At 38.6% G+C, this 15467-nt stretch overlaps 1 protein-coding gene across 2 annotated transcripts in view; it reads left to right on the top strand.

The window, feature by feature from the left end:
- The window catches only part of nrg3b (neuregulin 3b), a 155304-nt gene that overhangs the window by 99592 nt on the left and 40245 nt on the right, over positions 1 to 15467 (top strand). For both annotated transcript variants that reach the window (XM_053510823.1, XM_053510822.1), the window contains exon 2: positions 670 to 802. In XM_053510823.1, coding sequence (XP_053366798.1) covers positions 670 to 802 — 133 coding nt within the window. The remainder of the gene's footprint in view (positions 1 to 669; positions 803 to 15467) is intronic.

The following is a 15467-nucleotide window of genomic DNA, read 5'->3' as shown; positions in this document are numbered from 1 at the left end:
ACTACTGCCATGTTTTTATGCATATGATGTAATTCATTGAGGAATATGTTTCTCAATTGTGTTTATGCGTGTATGTGTGTTCGAGCGAGCTTGGCAGCTGCACAGCTGTTTAAACCTAAGTAGGCATTGCTAGCATTCTACAATAAGACAACCACAGCTGGATCAATGCATACTTTTAAAACATGCAACAGGAGACACAATAGCAGTTTTAGGCAGTTTTGCTTTGCTCTCCATTTTGATTCATTGTGATTTAGGCCTGGAGAATTGAGTTTAGCCTACCATGTATTAGTATTACACAAATTCAATCATAATAAGCAGCCAATATATTGTTTCCTTATAGCATATGCCATGCTGTATGTCACTTGAGTACTGTCATGAGGTGAACGTGTGTATTTAACTATCAACAGATAGCTGTTTCTTATTATATGTTCTCTGTCTGGTCTATTGTCTGTGACACTGTATTATTAACCCTGCCACTGTGTAATATGTGCTGGACAATTATGTTTGCTCAATAACTCAATTAAAAACAGAGGATCTATTATGAAATTCATTATACTTGAAAATGTGATTTTTCTAACATAATGAATGCCTTACCATATAGTAGAACATGTCTTTGGTATTGAAATTTTAATTGAAATTTCTTCTTTTTTATCTCTTTTTTTTTTTAAGTTGCACCAACCACCCCGACCGTCCGCTCTGAGTTCTTCAAACCTTGTCAAGACAGTCAAGAGTTAGCCTTCTGTCTGAACGAAGGAGAATGCTTTATTATCGAGACAGTGGCAGGAGTTCACAGGCACTGCAGGTAAGACTTTTTTATTTTGGGGACATTTGTATCACATGAAAAAAAAAAGGCGTGAATGAATGCTTGACTTGCATTTTTCTCTATTGTTTCTTCATTTTTCCACATGTTGCTGCTACAGGTTGCCAGTACAGTTTTTTTTTATACATATTAATTGGTTAATACATAACAGTAACAGAAAGCAGGCATTACAAGCTGGGCAGCAGAACAGTCTGTTACTGTGTACAAATCAGGTAATGTACATGTAACTGTGTCATGTTTTTGCTGGGATTGGCGAGGAATTGCAGCTGCCAGAGTGCTTTCATCATAACTACAACTAGCATACACACACACACACTGTCACGTGACTACTGATTACATGCACCTAGACTTAATCATCATTTACAGCTCACCTCCTCACCTCCCTCTCTGTCCCTCACTCTCTCTCTCTTTTATTTACACACATACACACACACACACACACACACACACACACAGTAAACACCACTCTGAGCAAAGTATTGTTCAGTGTGTTCTCCTAACCTGCTAAGCTCCTTGTTCATGATGCGTCTTTGCTATTGTCCTTTGCTTTGGAGATTCTGTTTTTTTTTCCATCTATTCTGTTCGCTGATGGCTGCCTAGTTAGAAGCATCAACAACAGCTGATCCAGGTCGATGTTAGACCCATGCTGCTAGGCAGCGTGGTGCTATTGCAGCCATCTCCACAGGTGACACCCACATCGAAAGCTCTCCCATTTATCATACACCCAGAAATATGTCAGTGGTCCAGCCCTGTAAGGCTCTCATGTTACAGTGCTTTACCAAGGAGGGAGTTTCTGAGCAATGTAAAATCTCTCATTGTGATTTTACGTCAACAGCCAGTTGCTGTTTGATTTCATGGAGGTGAGCCTGTCTCATCCTATAAGCACTTTATTGAGTACTTTTATTGAGTGACTCCTCACTCCTCAGAGGGAGAAGAAGCAGGAAAAAGCTCCTTGACATCAAGCAGGGCAACCAGAAAGTCTCTGACTATGCACTAGAGGTCAGGACACTGGCTGCCAGCAGTGAATGGAATAACCCTGTGTGAAAGCCAGCATACCATCAAGGATTATAGATGTCTTAAAAAGGTTTATCTGCCATGACCAGCTAGCCACCCAGCTAGTTTTTTTCATCAACTTGTCAACGATACACAAGGATCCTGCTGAAGAAAAGCTCTCTACTAACTTCTGTATCATAAAGCCCATGCAGGTGTGTCAAACCAAGCTTTAAAACACAATTGGCACCAAGTAGAGGTGCCAATTGTTACAGGGGCAATACCAAGAAACTAAGCAACAACCCTGGGAGCATGGGTCTTCCCTTTACTCAACAAGTTCAGTTTATTTCCTATCCAGTCTGCACCATCAAAATATAATAAATTTATTTTAGCACTGATGGCCTTTGGAGCTAAATGGCTCAAGAAAAAAACAGTTTCACTTCAGTCAACACTTCAAATACAACCCTCTGTGAAGGACTGGAGATGCCTGAACCAAATCACTGTAACAACCAGTCTACACTTGCTCCACCATGAGCATAGATCCTTCTTCATCACCACAATCACCAAGTTCCATATTATACCTTGTTTTTCCTAAATGTACATTCACAACCCTTAGACCTCCAGGTTGCAGAAAAGAATCATGAACTGTTCCCTTTATTGTCATGTTGAAGGCCTCAGAACCCTAAATCTTCTAGCTGCATCCACCTCTGTCGAGGGTGACCCACTCAGGTGGAGATTCCTCCCAGAAAACGAAAAGTAAAATCAGTTCAAAGCCATTGTCCTCAGTTCAAAAAGATTGTCCACATCTGTGCCATAGAGATCACGGCAGACACCTCACCAAGAAACAACAGCAGTTATCTGTTGACAGCCACTAATCTAGCAGTACATTTTACACGTTTTAAAAGTGATGATAACTTTGTTTTTACATGACATATCAGAAAATCCAAATGCCCAGTTTGATGTCTAAAACCTCCCCTGTCAACAGCAGGACTTAAGCAGTTGTTTCTTTGTTTGCTTTTTAAATCGGTCATTCACCTGTGCCGCTTGAGTTTTAAAGGTTATTCTTCCTTTTTTTTTTTTTAGGATGTTCACTGTGCAAAACTGTGTTAGGATTAGGGTTAGCATGTACAGTTTCCTCGTAAGTACTGTCTCTCAGTACATCGCTCTTGCCGTAGCAGGTACAGGGAACTGTCTGCTTCTAGTTAATGATGGCCTACAGTACATAGACAATATTTTAATCTGTTCTCCATCTTTAGAGACTGACTGTATGAAGAATGTTACAGATCCAGCTGCACAACACAGGAAAAATGTGAGAAGCACTAGTTTAAAATTTCATTCCGTGGTTGATATCAGCAAGGAGGGGGTCCTTAGGGACACAAACAAGGTAACCACCATTAGAAAATGGCCCAAATAAGTGGCAGCAAATACATTTATATAAATGGTTTATCTGTAACTTCAACCTCATTACTGCGCCTCACACTTTCCTACTGTAATTAAAAAGGAGATTAAGAAATTAAAGTAGACTTTAGCTGTGGAATAAGCCTGCATTTCCCTTTAAGAGAGACCTTTACCACTGGCACCAAACCATGTAGACAGTTTATTAGGGATGATGCTTCAGAAACATGAGTTGGGATTGTGCTGTCTCATCAATTTGGAGAAAAACCCTGTTGCCCTGTATTCCTGTCCCCATCTTTTGAAGGCACCTGAAAGGAACCTTGACAGTCGTAATCAAGACCTGCTTGCTGCTAAACTGACATTAGATGAACGTGTCCACTGGCTGGAGGGGAAAAAACATACTGTAATAGAAACTTCAATAGGAATTCATGTCAAATTCATCACCAGCTCCTCCATAATAAGTACGGATGGCCAAGCATGCTTATCAACATTAACAAAGGTTATATCTTCCTGCCCCAAGGGTGCCCAAGCCAAACGTCCCTAGTACCCTGTTTGCAAGTAAACTTACCTGTTGGCAGACAAACTGACTATTTCTAGTGACCATGATCTCAGGGATTTTGCTACGTATTTTCCCATTTCCAAAGGAAACACAATCTTCAGAGTTATTGACTGCATCTCAAAATTTTACCATCTGCCTTTACAAGTGCTAAACAACTCTTTCAACAAATATTCAGATTCTAATCATATCTGAATAATCAGCAATAGTCCTTGTGTCATGGTTATGGTCACACAGGATACCTCCCACAAGGACATTTTGTGCAGGATGACGAGAAAACCCAGAAATGCCTTTGACACTTTGTCATACAGCTGGTCATATGTCAGTGTGTTCTCGGTTACCAACCACCCCTGGAATGCAGTTAGAATGGACTCACCAGGTGTGGGTGATTGGTTCAAACCCTCCTGAGCACTTACCAGGCAATCAAACAAGCAGCACAACCACTCATTTACAGTGTACACACTCATTCAATCTATTCAGTTGAAGAAATTCTAGACCCTTGTATTTGTAGCTTTGTACATTAAACAGTTTTCAGAATTGCAGAACTGGTTAATCAGTGCTAGAACGTTTGTCAGAATTCTTTCCATTTGTGTATGTACTGTACAAATTCTGGTTGCAGATTTCTATCAATCGCATAAGCCCAATTTCATATTAATAGTAGCTCGCCTACTGATTACACACACAAAATTCTAATCACCTCTCATGAGTCACCTCTATTTAAAGACACACTAAATACCACTCCAAAAAAAAAGTATTATTATTAACATCCCAAAACGTGTTCACAGTGTTTAACATTCTGTCTTTGCTATTGTTCTTTGGTTTAAGGATTCAGTTTTTTTTCTGTTTCATTTATTGGGTGCCTGACTATTTTATGGCCATTGATTTGGTTCCACCTTTCTGGACTCTCTGCTACAAGCAGATGGTTTAATAAAAGCTTATCTTTGTAAATGCATGCCCGTTTAAAACACAAGGAAAACTACTCAAGTTTTGACATCCCATGAACAGCAGAGAAATCATTTCTATATAACAATAATTAATACCTATTATTTATTTTAATTGTGATTTCCCCCTTAAAGTTCAATGTTCAAACCTACTTTCTGAATCTCATGATTCATGCTTTTCCCATGAATGTGACTGATACATAGAATACGTGATAGCATATGTTTATTGGTGACACATCTGGGTTGCTACATCTGCTATATATAAATAAAATGGCTGAGTCTGACAGTCTAAAGTTTTATTTTTTATATTGTGGGTTTTACTGGAAATTGTGAAGGCTTTGAGATGTGAATCACAGTCTCACACTTTGCCTGAGAACACTGAAGACCAAAATCTGATTTACCATATGTCACTTTTTTTTTTTCATTTCAATTTTGTCAGATACAAGTACGTATTAAAGATTATACACGCATCATCTGCTTGAATAACACCTATACAGCTGCTCATTTATGCAGTAACCCAATCAACAAATCATGTGGCAGCAGCATAATGTAGATAAATACTTAAAATTATGCAGATATAGGTCAAAAGCTCAGACGGATGAGCAGGATGGGTAATATATGATCTCCGTATAACCTAAGCACTCTAATTATCCAAGCACAAGAATCTGAAACTATCATGGCTGCAAACTTGTTGAAACGTGACAAGTGAAGACTAAAAAAAGACCAGGTGATTTTCTTTTTTTTCCCTCTAATATGTGACCGACCAGTTTGTTTAAGCCAATGCCCATGACAACCTCAGATTCCTGTTCTTGGCATTTCACTTAGTGGAACTTGATGTGGTCTTGCTCATCACAGGATATAATGACTATAAAATGATCACATGACCATGTCCTTCTTCACTATAGTTCACCGTTACTGTTAATTGCTTACTCGAAAGAAGAAAAGACACTGTAGTTGGCTGAGTTGTAAGCTGTTGTATAATCAACATTTTACATGCACATGTGATGGATATTTGAAAAGCCAGAATTTCTACTCCTGTATTGAAGTCTCTAATTATCATCAGAATTTCCTCACTGGAGGGACTGTGGGCTATAACCTGTGGAGTTCAATGCTGCCAGATGAGTGGCTCTACTCTGAAACAATAATTGCAGGTTTCTTTGACTGCTCTGAAATGCTCTTGCATCACTCTCCTGAATGGAAGACATTATAATAAACAAGAGATTTACTTCATCCAGCTCATTAGATTAGGACATACATTTACAAAAAAAAATTCTAATCTTATAGCTATTTTGCTAACTATCCATGCACACACACACACACACACACACACACACACATTCATCTACTCATTCACACTTTAGGGCACTTTTGGGAGATGGGATGAAACTTGAGAAACCAGAGGAAGCTCACACAAACATGGGAAAAACATGCAAAACTTCACACACCTGCTGAAACAAAATGAGGACCTTAGAGCTATAATTATGCAATACCAATCATTTCAACTGCCCCTTCAACACAAACGTATACAGGATGTATTATAATGATGCATTCTAATAACAGCAGTTTTGGCCACAAGGTTTATATTAATGCACGTAGAATGCTTTTTTTGTAACAACCTACAAAATTGCATGTACAGTATATTGCATGTTTCCACATGAATAGATTAAAATCATTGTTGATAAAGATTAATGAACAGAGACATGGAAAGCTTTAGGGTTTCTCTTGTAGGAAACTTGCTATAGCATACACTGGATAAAAGACGGGGTTGTGAAGTAATTGGAAAATAATTAACTTAAATAATGATTATTTTTCAGGAACAGTACACTCGGGCTTTATTTATTACTTGAAATAAATAGGGGATTTTCTTTTATATTTTGTGCGCAATTATTTTATCAGCCACTAGAATTTTTTTTTTATTTTATACTACATTGTATAGCATTAGCTATTTTTCTTTGTTTTTCCAAAGCAAATAAAGAAACAAAAACTCAGGAAATAGTAAGATTACAGGTCACTATTAACCAAATGTACATCCATATTAATTTTTTTGTTTTGAAGTGCTACATTACTTTAAGGTTAATGAAATAAAAAAATGGCAGGGATTTGTTGGATGCAGGTGCAGATTACATTTATTTTTACCCAAATCTCAAACAATCTTAATAATATCGTTCAGGGAAACATGAACATGAACAAAGGACTCAACACAAATAAACACTGACTTGAGGAGAACAATGACAACAACTGACAAAAGCTAGACACTGAGTGTAACTAAGATGTTGTATTAATACAAAAAAACCCTGTATTTAGCATAGCCATGACAGAACCACCACTGCCCCTTACTGTGCCAAACACAGTCACAGGGGACCCTGGACAGCTGTATTAGATGTCCCTCCGATTATAAGGGCCCTTACAGTGACAGGGTTTCCGGGGGGTTCCTTAGTGTAGCTGGAAGGAGATGGCAGCAGAAGAAGTGATGGTCTCCATAAGATAGTGAGGCAGTAAATTCTTTTCCACTTGCTAGAGGGCTGAATGCAATCTAAGGTAGAGCAAAAGAACAGAGCAACGGCCACCACCACTGAGCCAATGGGGCACCAAGTCCAATGCACCACCCAAGAGGCAACTAAATCCACAATCAAGCAAAAAGGGGCTGAATGTCCTCCTCGGTGATGGAGGAGGGACGTTCTCTACAAGGCCGGAAAAGGAAGAGGGTGAACACTACACTGCAACACAGCAGGAGGTGTAACATCCTTAGGGGAGTGATGTCCTCAGCCAAGCAGGGAGGCAGAGTGACCTCCTTAGTAGTCCATGGAAGCAGAGGGAAGTTCCCAGAGGGGTAGAAGGGGATCTAAGTTACTATCATTCAAATGCATAGTGTGTTCATTTTAATACACAATATAATATATGAACAAGAAATATGAGTTGAAGACTAAAACCTATGCAAACTGGGGAGAACATCAACAACAACCGACAAAGACAGACAAGTCCTAAACGCTGAGTAGTGACTCAGGTGCAAACAGTCATGTAGTGTGGTCTGTTAAAGTGCAGTGGCTGATATGAATTGTATTAATAGGAACCATGATAGTAAGGAAAAAGGGAAGTGTATTTCAGACCAATGTGGTGTTTTTCTGTCTCATGGACATATGGTTTCAATACCCAAGAGAGTTTCTTGTCAAAATTATAGAACATAATTTAGGAAATGAAGCTGATGAATATCCCCACAGAAAGCAAGCTTTGTTTTTGATCATGTAGATATGCAGGAATTTACTCGTTTGTTGAATATTTTTGTTTCAGTTTCTTTTATTTTCAATCTCATTTATTCTGACAGAATAAAATGTTACTTTTCACCAAATAATGGCATTCCTATATATAGTTGGGGACTATATATATATATATATATATACACACACACACACTACCGTTCAAAAGTTTGGGGTCACTTGCAAATTTCTTTGTTTTTGTTTAGTGATTTATTTTCTACATTCTACAACAATACTGAGGATTTCAAAACTATAAAATAATGCATATGGAATTAGGTTATTAAGTTCAAAGGAGATTAATGCATTTTTTGGATGCCTTCATATATATACTCAGCAAAAAAAGAAACGTCTTCTGAATTTCAACTGTTTTTACTTTCAGTAAACTTAATGTGTAAATATTTGTATGAACACTAAAAGAGTCAAAACCATAAGACATAAACTAAAAATGTTTCACAATGTGTCCCTGAATGAAGGGAGGCTCAAAATCAAAAGTACCAGTCAGTATCTGGTGTGGCCACCAGCTGCTTGAAGTACTGCAGTGCATCTCCTCCTCATGGACTGCCTATTGCGGACAGTCTGAGCACTGATGGAGGGATTGTGTGTTCCTGGTGTGACTCGGGCAGTTGTTGTGGCCATCCTGTACCTGTCACGCAGGTGTGATATTCGGATGTACCGATCCTGTGCAGGTGTTGTTACACGTGGTCTTCCACTGCGAGGATGATCAGCTGTCCTTCCTGTCTCCCTGTAGCGCTGTCTTAGGCGTCTCACAGTGCGGACATGGCAATTTATTGCCCTAGCCACATCAGCAGTCCTCATGCCTCCCTGCAGCATGCCTAATGCACGTTCACGCAGATGAGCAGGGACCCTGGGCATCTTTCTTTGGGTGTTTTTCACAGTCGGTAGACAAGTCTCTTTAGTGTCCTGCGTTTTTAGAACTTTGACCTTAAATGCCTACTTTCTGTAAGCTGTTAAGGTCTTAACGACCATTCCACAGGTGCATGTTAATTGACATGTTAATTGATTATGGTTAATTGAACATGCATGGAAAGCATTGTTTAAACTCTTTACAATGAAGATCTGTAAAGTTATTTGGATTTTTACAACATTATTGTTGAAATACACCTGAAATAGTCCTGAAAATGGGACGTTTCTTTTTTTTTTGCAGAGTATATATACATGAGGTCAATAGGTATTTGATCACCCAGATGCAAGTTCTCTTACTTAGAAATCATGAAGGGGTCTACAATTTTTAGCATAGGTGCATTTCCACTGTGAGAGACAGAATCTAAGAAGAAAAATCTGGAAATCACATTGTATGATTTTTTAACAATTCATTTATGAATTAGTGTGTCATATAATCAGCCAAATTGCTGACCCTCAAAGACCTGTTATTTTGCTTTTAAATAGTCTATATGCTCCTTACAGAGCCACTGGTTTTCTTGGCTGTGTGCTTTGGGTCATTCTCATGTTGGAAGACCCAGCCACGACCCATCTTTAATGCTCTGACTGAGGGAAGGAGGTTTACATGTCACAATACATGGCCCCGTTCATCCTCTCCTTAATACAGTGCAGTCGTCCTGTCCCCTGTGCAGAAAAACAACCCCAGAGCATGATGCTTCCAGCCCCATGCTTCACTGTAGGTAGGGTATTATTGGGATGATACTCATCATTCTTCTTCCTCCAAACACGCCGAATGGTCTTAAGACCAAAAAGTTCTAATTTGGTCTTATCTGACCACAGGACTTTCTCCCATGACTCCTAAGTGTATATAGTCCCCAACATACAAACGAGTTCCGATTCGGGAGCACATTCGTAAGTCTGCTTTGTTCTTAAATTTGACAAAGTGAGTCTTTATCTTTAACCCCTTTGACATGAATATACAGTGTAAAGCAGACTAATCCACTTGGCTAAATCTGAGCGGTGCATCTGTCCCCTTTCCCATCATGGAAGTTATATATTGCTATATTGGGGTCTCATACTTAAAAAAATATATTAATACAGTATTAAAAGACTGTTTCCAGTTTTAGCTCATGTGTTGTTGAGAGAGAGTTTTACTTACCTTTGCCACTCTAACGAAAGGAGGATAGAGAGCAATTTAAAAGCACTTTTCAGCATATTAGTTCACATTACTATTTTAGTTTGTGGCTGCCTTGGTTTATAATAGGGTACAAACTGTTAAATTCAAAACAGCTTGGGTTTAAATGAATGTCATGCATTTTAAAATACAATTACCTTGACTCTATTTAATGTTATTACATTTCCTGGAAAAGTGTGGATATGTTGAGAGAGGAGGAGAACCATTATGGATCTGGAAAGAGTTGGAGACAGCAGTGCTGCACGAATGAATAAATGCTTCTCTATCAGAGAAAATATCACAAGGAAGAATTTCTCAGCAGTAGTGAAGCCAAGTGATTGAGAAATAGGTGTAAAATGGCCAGGTATGATCCCTGAGACCAAGGCAGGGGATTAACAAGATCTGATATGACAAAATAAATCACATTCATGATGAGGACACTCACTTTTTAAACTCTTTGTTCACTCCCGCAGGAGTGGCCTGTGAGTAAATTATCACTTGGCTGTCAGATCATGACAGGCTGTGTTAATCCCAGTTGCAGTTTCCTCTTATCTCATTTCTCCTTAGAGGATGAACTAGACATGTCTGTGTCCTATGAGCCATGCATAACCTCATGAAAGAAGGCACCCTCTTGTATGTAAAATTTGCATGGATATAAAAGGGTAGAACAAGCTTTTAGAATTGCTCATTACAGACAATGAATATTAATATGATTAGTTATGCACAACTGAAAATGAATGTTAATCAGAGTAGCCCGATTATGAATGCCAAAATCTTTCCAACACAACCGAATCCACTCTTTCCTGACAGAGATGGATCCTACAGTACAACAAAATGCATAATATAGCGAAACCTCAACAATCCGAAGCACCGTACATACATCAACGTGTATCTCATCGTGGTATGACATACGGCAATGCGGGTGACAAATTGTGCTGAACATCATGCAAGACATCTGCAGTTTTGCAGTCCACTCTATATGGGAATAGCAGAAGTGGGCCTGTCCCTTCTCTGGGATGCAGATTGGGGGTGGGATGTAGTGTGTGCAGGCAGAACATCTGTGGACAATTCTGTGACAATTCATTCTGTGTGTACAAGTGGACAACACAGAGCATATGATGAACATATGGATATTGAAACACAGACGTGTTAGATAAACAAGTGATTTCATGTTAATTCCAAATTAATGCGTAGAGGGAGACGGAGAGTGGACATCTAGAAAACTCTTCTTTTTCTAATGTCAGACCAATAATCAGAAAGACAGAGCGAATGAGAGAGAGAGAGAGAGAGAGAGGGAGAGAGGATAAAACAGTGGTTTACTCACTTCCTTTGCCTTATTGAACTGTACTGTCACAACCCATTAGATGGTAAATTCCTAAACCGTTCCAGAGCTCTTTCTTTGTTATACACCGGCAATGTTATTTATGTGTCTGTTTTGCTGTTGTTGTTGCTGCGTCTGTTGTTGTTGTTATGTGGCAGCCATGATGGCAGATGGAGTGCTCCTTGAATTGAATTTGAATGGACTGGATAGGAGTGAGAGGGAAAAGGATCGAAAACGACAGAGCAGTGGCGGGGGGCTGCATCTCTTTCTCCCTTGCGTGAGACAAGTTGTCAGGGAAAGGGCTTGACATAATTAATCATACTAAGTGCATAACAATGAAAGAAAGGTTGAATAAATGTCCAGTAATCGCATCATCTTGGCATTCTGGCACAAGACCTGTAAAAGCTTTTCCGTGACAAAAGAGCTAACGGGCCAAACATTAACCTGATAGGTGTGTGAAAGAAACGCTAAGGTGTGGGTTTACTTTAGTTTAAAATGAAGAAAGAGGTGGCAAAACTTTGTAACAATAATACACTGACAGGGAGGACATGTCCATGCTATAGAGCAAGCACTGTAAGTGTGTGAGGCAGAAACTACAAAAGAGATTTATTTCTTTGCTTTAGAAAGAGACTTAACTAATTTAAAAAAAAAAATGTATACAGTAGCGATCTAAGTATTACAAAGAAAAGGACACAATAAACGTCATAAGTGGATAATCATCTAGAATATTAAGTTGAAACATGCGCATAGTAAGTTTTATTGTTAAACCACTCAGCAGGAAGTTAAACAGGAAGAATCTCAGTGCACTGGCAAGTTATTCAGCCTAAGCTCAAAGATTTTATGTCAGCTGAAGAATGGAGACTGTGGCAGTAAATGCTGTTTCCTTTTACCACACAGAAATGCTTGTGACAAATAGCCTTGTCAAGTCTTTTCAGAGGAAAGTAGCTAAAGCATGCAAAGACGTCATGGATTCATTTGCATATTCATTTATTCAGTCTGATCATTCACATGTTAAATTACTGATTAGGGTATATAATGAAGGAATACTTCCACTTACAATACAAAAATAAGAAGAAGAAGAATAGGATTGAGATATGAAATTCTTACTGAATGTAGTTCATATAGGAAAAAAGTTGTTTTTGCATTTACAGAATATTTACAGAATACATAGTTTCTACATATTAGGAATGAGACGAAATGAATCTGTGACAGTGAGCAGTCATGAAGGAAATGGACTGGTTGATGAGAAACAATCAGTAATAGGCATTTGGAGCTATTATGATCAGTGATTAGTCAGAAGCATAACAGCCAGGGCTTTACACACTGAAGGGGAATGATGGGGAATGGAGGGGACCTGACCTGAGTGGACGGATCTTGATCTCTTAACTTGTACAACAAAAGATTCGATATGAGATGGAGAGCCATACTGAGTTCAGGACATTAACAACTGTTCAGGAAGTCACTATACTCAATATAACTATGCTCTAAAATTAATGTCACTAAAGGGAGCTGAAAAAAAGTTTCTAAGATGACAACACCTGATAAAGGAAGAAGTAAAGATTTTAAAATGGAACGTTTTTTTTTTTTTTATTTTTTTTACTGACAACCTTAAGAATATATTTCACATACTTTAGATTATGGCATGTGCCTTCCAGATTTCCTCTTTCCGTCTTAGCTGGCTTTTATTTAGTTGCTTGTTTTGCTTGCAATCACTGTTAAACTATAGTAAAATAATAACTGAATTGTTTGCTCTATATTATTCATATAGTATATCACCACATCTTACTGCAATGGGACTAAATGGTATTATGTGGAATTGATGGCTGTATGAATTTCCTCCTTCATAAATTACCTTGTTGTCACAATCTGTATTATATAAGTCTCCGAAGAGTGATACACACTACTGTTCACACAACCTTCTCAGGCTCTACCAAGGGCATGGGAATCATCACTGCCCTTTTTTTTATAGCTCTCTAAAGTCAAATTGGAGGCCAGTGAGATATGCTCATGCTCTATAGCTTATACTCTCTAGTTTATGGTGATTGAACTTGAACAGTGTCTTATCTACAGTACCTTCCATATGAATCTTATGCATAGTGCATAATATTACCCACATGTTTGATTTTAGCAGCAGTGACAAGCACTTTGCAACAATACCATGCAATCAGATTAATTTAATGTGAAATTTACCTTTACATTTATTGCCTTAGGGCCATTCTTCAGTATGCCAAGTCTCAATAACAAAGACAATAAGGAACATCTAGTAAAATCTTGAGGTTAGGATCGCAGATGTTTCTTTTTTAAATTAGCTTTAATCATATTAGTTTGTTAAAGCAATTAAGACAATTTGATCCAGCTTTAAAACTTAGCCAGACTTAACAAGTATAGAAGGAGATCTAATCCCTCATTAGTCCACATGGCATTTTATTAACATTGGGGATCCACTTAATAGTACGCTTTGGTATAGTTCTCAGGGGTAAAGAATAAAGTTCACACACACACACACATACACACACACACACACATACACACACACACACACACACACACAAACCCCTCCTAAAGCTTTTGCAGACTTGTGCATCACCTTCTTTCCGCTGTTGTTTGTTATGTGGGTTTCACTCTCCTCTTCAGAAGTTAACATGCATGCTCAGTTACGGTCTGCTGACTGGCTTAACCAGTCTAAAACCTTCCACTTAATCCTTGCAATGTGTTTTAGGTTATTGTCTTGCTGCAAGATGACGTTCCTTCAGTTAGATTAATGCATTTTTTTTGGTAAACTGGCAGACAGACAGTTTTTCTAGATTCTGCAATTCATTCTGCTGCTACCATCGTGAGCTACATTATCAATTAAGGATTAGTTATCTTTATATACAGTATGCACAAACATTTTTTTAGGATTACCAGTGCCTACAAGTTCCGCTCTGTAATAATTTCCATTTTCCTGAGAGGTTCAAGCTATCCGATTGGTGTTTTTTTTTTTTTACACCATAACAAAGGAAGGCAGTTAGTAGGAAAGAGCAAAGGAAATAGCGAGAGTGGAGAGATGCAAAACACTTTTTGACATGGCATGCCTTTTAACTCAGAAGGTTTGATGTGCTAATGACATGCAAATGTATGCAAATGAGCATGCCTTTGCCCAGATTCAGGCAGAATGTGTGAAGCAGAGTTGCAACCTGAGGAAAGCGAGTGTTTGCTATAAATAATCTAAATTAATAGGAAATTGTGGCATTAGACTGCATGGACAAACTATTGTAGAAGAGCAGGAGAATAAGGACAGTCTCCTCACATTCAGATTCATCTCATTCTATCAGACGATTTATTCAGATAATTTCCATTTAAATTCCAGTTGATTTCTATTACTCCTGCTTGTGGTTCTCCTGTGAGTGGTCATGATTACAGGTCACTTGTGCACGAGTCTAAATCTTCAATCTGATGTCGGGGTCTGAGGAAGATGTCGTCATGCACACTGCTCGTGTGTATCTGATCAGCCTCTGACCTGATTAGCGTCGCCCTGTATAGAGAACAAGCACTTAAGTGTGAAACTGCGCATCAGGGTTTACCCAGATTTGACTGGTTTCTTCATCTCTTCTCACCAAACATCAAATCAATATGCTAAAAACAGAGGAGAGAAAATGTAGGACACACTTATTTCCCTCATTAGAGCGCTTGATTGTTGTTTCCATAAAGAGCTAATGCCATGGTACTGTCAGTTCCCAGAGTTATTTTACCTAGAAAATGTCAGGCTCCTACAAAGTACGTGCGGTATATGGAGCGTACCGTGTATATACCCTTTAAACAATTCACTGAGCTCACACTTCTGAGGAAGGCTGTATGGTCTTTTTCTTCCCTAGACTCCATCTTTCGTTTTCACTCTTCTTTCTGTCAACATAAACTATCTAATTCTGCCTATTAGATGTTAATTTTCTGCTGAAACCCTGCCTGCGAGTGGTTTAGACTGCATTAATTTCCGTTAATGGTAATGAACTGTTCAGTTTAATGAGTGTCAGGCCAGAGTGAGACAAACTGAGTGAGAAACAGGAGAGTCACAAATGTATAGTCTTTAGTTTGTGTGGAGGTGTTTGCTCCAGCAGAATAATAGATGATGATGATGAT

Source organism: Clarias gariepinus, chromosome 14, assembly GCF_024256425.1.
Source record: "Clarias gariepinus isolate MV-2021 ecotype Netherlands chromosome 14, CGAR_prim_01v2, whole genome shotgun sequence".
Classification (NCBI taxonomy): domain Eukaryota; kingdom Metazoa; phylum Chordata; class Actinopteri; order Siluriformes; family Clariidae; genus Clarias; species Clarias gariepinus.
The sequence above is the reverse complement of the archived record's forward strand: the minus strand, read 5'-3'. Positions and strand labels throughout refer to the sequence as shown.